The 7,819-nt window shown below is 40.3% G+C and overlaps 1 protein-coding gene across 1 annotated transcript; it reads left to right on the forward strand.

Annotated features, from left to right (window-relative positions):
• The first annotated feature begins 368 nt into the window (after positions 1–368).
• On the forward strand, positions 369–4,545 carry LOC108899362 (perforin-1-like). Its single transcript, XM_051070261.1, has 8 exons — positions 369–482; positions 591–670; positions 1,058–1,103; positions 1,390–1,532; positions 1,641–1,779; positions 3,307–3,387; positions 3,811–4,304; positions 4,404–4,545. The coding sequence occupies exons 1-8, from the start codon at positions 369–371 to the stop codon at positions 4,543–4,545; spliced, it is 1,239 nt and encodes a 412-aa protein (XP_050926218.1).
• Positions 4,546–7,819: the final 3,274 nt, after the last annotated feature.

A 7,819-nucleotide genomic window follows, 5' to 3' on the forward strand; every position in this document is an offset into this window, starting at 1 on the left:
ACTGCTGCAAGATATCAGAGCAAACTTAATACATAATAGATAGAAAAAGATAAAATGACATTTCATCCAGCAATGTGGTGATAGAACAACAAACATTTACAGTTATTGTTATCTTCAGTAATAATCACATACAGCTGAAATTATACTCACTGATTTCTGTTCCTATTCTCTTTGTCTTTCTCTGAAATATTTCAGCATCTTTGACTCCAGCCATGCGGCCCCTTTCAGCTCAGCCCCCTCTCTACCTGAGTCTCCTCCTCTTCCTGTCACACCTCTCCCCTGTTCTCTCCTGTCAGACTGGGAACCGCAGCCAATGTGATTCTGCACCTTTTGTACCAGGCCACAACCTGGTAGGGGAGGGTTTTGATATGGTCACCCTGCAGCGAAAAGGAGCCTATGTGGTCGACGTGAAGACCTACCTGATGCCAAATGGCACCTGTACTCTCTGTTCCAACCCTCTTCAAGGCAACAGGCTGCAGAAAGTAACTTAAATCCTATATTCACATCCATAGACTTTTATTGTACAGCATCTTAAACAGCTTCACATAATGTGTGCATGTTAACTGTGCTGTTCTCACTTTCAATTTCAGCTGCCAGTCTCTGCAATTGACTGGCATCCATTCATCCAATGCAGTGCTGATCTCTACAGCAATTTTGACACCACTGTTAGGTATATATTATTATTATATTATACAGCATTATAATCACAGAAAAACCATTTTCATATTTGAGATATGTCTTGAAATGCCTTTAGGACAGTAAACACTTGTGTGTTGTGTACTGACTTGGACATAAATTTTCTCATCCAGTCAGTGTCACTATCAAAGTGAAATGTAAATGGTGTTGTGTATTTCTTGGCCATGCAAGACCACATGATTTAAATTTGTATATGTCATGCCAAAATTGTCTTCATTTATCATATTATTGACAGAGGAGAATCTAACAATTCCTAAGTGAAAAGTAGGAATATAGGAAGATAGAAAATTTACCACAGTCTGTGGGTAAAACTGCAAAATATCCTTATATTGTGAATCTTTCCTGTAAATTGTGTCCACAGCTCACTGATGAACACCTACACCTCCCAGCACATTCGTGAGTGGAAGGTAGGAAGCATCTCACAACTACTGACTAAGAACTATCATATTATTATTAGTAGTAGTAGTTTTAGTGTAGTAGTGTGTAGAAGCTAGATAGACTTTTTTACTGCTAGAGTGCTCCTGACTGTTATGATTGGCTTTTAGATGTTCTAAATACATCTGCATATTAATTCACATTATGGCTAATTAATAGCAATATGATTTTATAAATAACATATCATGGTGATTATGATTGAATATTAAGCAGCTTGTGAGCTTGTTTTTATCTCATCAGCCTCTCTTATTTCATCAGGCTAGCCTAAATTTAAGTCAGTTTGCATCTGCCGGCCTGGATGTGGGAGGAACACGTTCCTTTGTGTATAAATTTGCTACAGATAGGACCAGACCGGACCACTACACCTTCATCACTCACAGCGCCACCTGTAGCCGTTACAGGTAGGAAGTGAAGATGCCTGCATCACTACAGAATGTCAGATTTTTCAGCTAAGTTTGTTAAGATAATTTCTGATAAGTTTGTCTTCTTTTTTGTCTCATAATGCCTAGGTTCCGTGTGGCAACCAGACCTCCCCTCAGCCCTGAGTTCAGAGAGGATTTGGCAAATCTGCCAAGTTACTACAGTGCCTTTACCAAGGCTGAATACAATCAGCTTATACATACCTACGGCACACACTACATCCGCCAGGTTAACACAGATACACACACACACACACACACACACACACACACACACATACACAAACTTGTACTTCTCTCTTTCTGAGGACACTCATTGGCACAAGACACCAGGTTAGCGTTCAAAACGGAGTGTTTAATGGCAATAGAGAGTACAATGATAACTGCAGAGGGGAGAGAGGGGCTTGGGTCCATGGAAGGGAATCCATGGGGGAGTTGAGGCAGCAGAAATGGCGAGGAGGGAGATGAGTGGTGGAGACTGCTATGAGATATGAACAGGCCTCCCAGCAGGAGTAAGTGTAAGCGCCAGACAGGGAACTAGACAACAGGGAACTGAGCTGCCTGGAGAGTTACCACTAGAAATGGTGGAACAAACTGAACTTCAACGGGTGAGGAGCAGGGGTTCTTGTAGAGCTGGGGATGGTCAGTGAGACTCAGGTGTGCAGGATGATGATAGGAGCTGATGTGGATTTGGGTTTAAAGTCCCAAACCACTGGGCTACGATCAGAATTCTTCAGCCTGATTCAGATGTCCAAAAATGATCAGGAGACGGCAGTGTCCAAGGCAGCAGAGTTAATTTGTCGACAAAGAAACCCGGGAACCGTTCACAGGGCATACATGATTGACCAGAAGAGCCCCAAAACTGTACTGGCTTTGTCCCTCTTTTTATACAGTTTTGGCAGTGACTTTCCACGCCTCTCAGGTCATTTTACTGGTCTGTCCAATTTACACCATTAATACATTGGTTTGTTTAGGTGTCTATCTTGGGGCTTCCCAAAAAAAAAGTTACACTCTCATCTTATCCCCATGGTCACTGTCTTTTGAGAAGCACCTGGGCTCCTCTATAAATCCACTCTTGTCTTCTCTTCAAGGCCACTGTCCTGTGGAAAACCCCCGCACTTTTCTTCTAGCTGCCCCTCAGTTTACAGGGTCATTCCAGGACAGGCCACGTCCTCATTTGGCCTATTCTCTCTCTGCTCTACACCATTTTGTTCTGGCCTGTTCTGACTGTATTTTTTAAAAACGAAGTTCCTTTTGTTTTCACAACATTATTTCTTAACTCTTCCTTGTTTCTATTTTTTAAATTGTATGTCTTTTTCACACAAAGTAAGCATGCAGTGAACGCTAACATCTACTCACACATAGTGGCTTTTAACACACATATATCACATGCTCTCTTTGAACAGTAAATACTGATAATACCATTTCCACATAATACTCCTTTAAAATCAGCTCATTGCTGTACTCTTACTTTTAAAGGCACTTCTCTCTTTGTATACCTCTTGACAAATTATACAACAGAGCCAGGTGAGCCAGGAGGCAAGCCACACGAGGAGCTGGAGAAGTTTGAGGCCAGGGGGCATGGCTGTGACAAAAATGTCCTCACTCTGTTGGGAAAATACTTTTCTGTAGTACACACACACACACACACACACACACACACACACACACACACACACACACACACACACACACACACACACACACATCATGTTAATTTCCTTATCTCACAGAGAAAAAAAAACCTTTTTTCCAGGTTCATCTTGGGGGGAGGTTCAGGCGAATCACAGCTGTACGAACTTGTTTGGCCACACTGAATGAACTCAATTCGCTTAAGGTACATGTAGGACACAAACACATCTGCTGTTATACTGCCAACCCCCATAAACTATTTAAAAATAGTTAAATTTGAATTATCCTGTATTTTGTCTCTTAATGAACAAAGCTAGTTTAGGCAGACAACTAGTGGTGCTGCACTACATGCTCTACATTTAGATTCAAAATCTAATCTGACCTGCAGGACTGTTTGACTTAATTCAAGTTGATGTAATGTCAGTGGCAAATTTGGTGTTTTAATGATGGTGTTAAAGAGCGCTGTCTAGTATACTGGTCCACAATCCCTTATAGGTCTTAAGATGTATTGAGAGACTGGTTGAATATGAGGTTTTGCATACTGCTGTTCACTGCTCTTAGCATAAAGGCACATTTTAAATACAGTCTACTGTCAACTAACTATAAATACCCCCCTCCTGTCTTCTAGGTAACCAACTGCTTGTCAGAGGGTCTCTCTGTCAGCCTTGGGAAGCGTGAATCACCCAATGATGGGTCGTGCAGCAATGTCCTACAAAACAAGGATGTCAAAACCTTGTATGACTTCGGACTCCACCGACACCACACAGAGGTGACAGGAGGCACTGGATGGATGGGAGAGTTTTCACTCACTCGTGATGCCTCCCACAGCTACAACACTTGGCTGGAGACGCTCAAGGATCAGCCTGATATTGTTGAGTATTACCTTAGGCCAGTGTATGAGCTGGTGCCAAATGGCATACAGAGGATTGGGATGAAGACAGCCATAGAGCAGTACTTAAAGGAAAACACTGTGAAGACCTCACCGTCAGAACAAGTTTGTGGGTCAAGCAGTCCTAACCTGGCTCCCAACTGCTGCCCTAAAGAGCCCAAGAAAGGGACATTAGTGGTGACTCACATCCAAGCCTGGGACCTGTATGGAGATGACTGGAGCACAACTGACAGGTGAGTAGACCGAGGTCAGGGATGAAGATTTTTGGTCATTTACATCTATGTTTGTTAATTTTTTGTGTCTTTGTAATCATTTGATTGACTTTCCAGCAGGATACAGTGCCATGCAAAAGTTTGGGCACGTCCTCATCACAAAATTCAGCATCTGAATTTTGCAGTGAGGACACAGGACAGGTTTTCTTCCGAGGACTCTTCCATGAAGGCCATATTTGTGCAGGTGTTGCTGAACAGTTGAACAGTGTACCACAACTCCAGAGTCTGCAAGATCTTCCTGGAGATCTTTTGCAGTCAAACGGGGGTTCTGACTTGCTTTTCTACAAGCAGTTCTCTCTGATATTTTGGTCTCCCAGACCTTATCTTGACCTCCTGTTAACTGCCATTTCTTAATTACGTTTCGAACTACGAAAAACGGTACCTGAAAACGCTTTGCTATCTTCTTATAGCCTTCCCCTGCTTTGTGGGTATCAGTCATTTTCATTTTCAGAGTGCTAGGCAACTGCTTAGAGGGACCCATGGCTGCTGATTGTTGGGACAAGGTTAGAGGAGTCTGGGTATTTATAAAGCTTTGGAATTGACAAAACCTGGCCTTTCCTAACAATGATTGTGAACAAACCATGACCCTAACAGGCTAATTAAGGTCTGATACCTTGGTCAAAGTTATCTGAGAGCTCAAGTCTCCTGATAATTAATTTAATGTTTACTGGATTTAATGTTACTTGTGGGCAGAGGTGTGCCAAGAGTTATGAGATTATGATTGTTTCATTAATAAGAAAGTAACGTCCTGTGTGCTGACAGCGGCACTCCCAGTCACTAATCAATTACTAATCAATCACTAATCATTTAATTTGTTGTCTTCATTTGTTTTCTCCACTTTACAGCTACGTTAAGATGTTGATTGGTTCCACCAACCACAGGACTGACACGATCACTTCAAACAACCCGCTGTGGAGTACTCATTATGATCTGGGCACGGTCAGTAAATCTTGTCATAACATATCAACTCAAAAGTACTCGAAAGAAAAAACTTTAACTCCATCATTCAGCCTCATGGTCAGCTGAGGTTTGATGTTTATGTTGTGAACTACAGTTATCATACAGCATCCACTGTCACAGTTCTGTTTCATTGTGGGTTCTAGTTAATTAGGCAGCATTAAAGAAATAAAGGATCCTGTGCACACATGAGGACAGTCCTTGTCTTCCTGCCAAGGACACTCTAATCAAACTAGATATTGACAACACCGTTAACAACATTTACACCTAAAGCAGCAACAATAATAGTAATAAGAGTTGATGACATGCTGAAGAGCCTTGGTGCCCTTTATATTGCCTTTCCAAAACTGAAAGCACATGAGTGGAATTATCTATTTAGGAGACATCAATGTGTAAAATCAGGAATAGCATGTTTTGCAGGAAAAGGATTGTTAAAGCAGTTTTCATGTCTCTCAAATCTCCCTCAGATTTATCACAGGAGATAGCTATAGTACTCTCCATTTTGTCCTCTATGATAAAGTCTTCTTGTTACTCATGACGATCCACAGATCTTGACTTAGCATTTGAAAGGTTTATAGCCATTTTAATGTTTTTATTAAGATGTGTTTTTTTTTTTTTTTTTTAATAAAGGTGGACACAAACTTAAAATTGAAGATCGAGGTCTGGGATGAGGACACACACTATGACGACCTTCTGGGATCATGTGAGGAGCCCCTTTACAAGGGTTCAAACACATTGACCTGCTCAGCTGACTCAGGCGGCTTCAAGGTCCAGTACACTCTGACCTGTGACCCTAATCTGACTGGAGACAACTGTCACCTTTACAAACCATCTCCAAAGTGAGAAATGCATTTTGGGGCCACTGCTCACTTTTCTTATATGATATATATATAACATCACATCTGTTGATGACTTGCTTTAAATACAATGAAAAAGTAACACACAGTATAACTGACACACATTTAATTTCTGACCATTAAGACTTCTTTTACATCCATTTCAGGTTTAATCACTTAGTCACAGACTGTCTTGTATTACCTTTAGATGAAACCTCATCATTTTGAAATGAATCATATTTTCTATTAAGTCTGGCTTAAATTAAGAAAGATATAGCTGTTCATAGAAAGTCTTAGAAATATCATTTATTTCTCTATTTTAATATTTAGGGATAACTTTTGAGTGTTTAATCCCTTGCAAACTCATACTTGCCTAGAAAAGAAAACTGTATATACTGAATGAACTCTTTATCATTATCAACACTCGCCATGTATCAGCTAATCCAGATTCATTGTAAGAATCTGAAATTGCCCTGACTGTTCTTGACAATGAATTTAGAGAAAATAAAAATGTGAAATAAAATCATCTGACTGCAATGGTGGCAAATATCAAATAATAATATGCAGCAGATATCACACTTGATCTAGTCTGGTCAGGACAGACATCAACCTGTTCCAGGCAGCTGGCCACTGGGATGTTTGAGAGATGTCTCTGTATGATTTGCTCCAAGGTTCCATGTTGGGACGTATTGTAGCAGTGCAGGGCTGCCATTACACTTCTCTTTCTAGGTGAATCTTAAGCTTTCAAGAGATTTTAACAGAATATGGAGCCTGTAAGATAAATTCTATGGCTAATTCAGCTTTAACAAACTACAATTTAAAAGTTGCAGCAAAATAAACCCATATAACACCAAACTATCACATTTTGTTTCTTCCAAAGCAAGCTTACTGTATGTTCTCTCTTGTACACATTAACTCAAATACATGAACATTTATTTTCAGTTATGTCTGTTCAGCCAGTTTTTCATGTCTGTGCTAAAATATTCCACATTTTTTGAACATTGCAGGTTAATCATCATTTAGAGAAACCAATAGTTACCTCTCTGATCTGAAAGGATGCTAATACATGTGTAGTTGTCCAGTCAGTATGTCATAGTTGGATTAATATGCCATGATCAATCATAGCAGCAGAGAGGTCTGAGAATAAAACAGCATGACTGCCTTTATCGGAGTTCAAACAGCGTTCATCTATTTTAGGATTGCAGCCTCAAACACACAGTCTTTTGTGTTCTTTCTTTTTAAGGTGTGTTTTCCTGTTAGGTAGGGGGCACAACACAAAGATATACCTGAAAAACTTCTTGATGGACAGGTTGAAAACTGAATGACACTGTGTAGGTATGTTTGACTGTGTGAGTGAGTAGGAGTGAAACAGAAACTAAAATCTCTAAATGCCTCTAGGTTCTGAGTGTATGAATAAGAATTCTTTGAGTTTGTGAGAGTGGGTGGAAAGTGACTGCTTTCCACTTCTCTGTTTAACTTGTTTAGGTAGAACAAAAACAGCAGTTTAATTAGGAAAGGAGAGCAGGTTCATCTGAGCATACTGGACAAGCTCTATTAGGACATCTACTTTTTATCTTTGTAGTTTTCCTACTCATATTATCTCACACAGGTTAATCTGTGGAGCTGCAGAATCTATGAGCTGCAAATCAAACAGCTTTTCATGTGTTACAAATGGCAGTGATG

The sequence above is a fragment of the Lates calcarifer genome, linkage group LG5 (genome assembly GCF_001640805.2).
Source record: "Lates calcarifer isolate ASB-BC8 linkage group LG5, TLL_Latcal_v3, whole genome shotgun sequence".
Classification (NCBI taxonomy): Eukaryota; Metazoa; Chordata; class Actinopteri; family Centropomidae; genus Lates; species Lates calcarifer.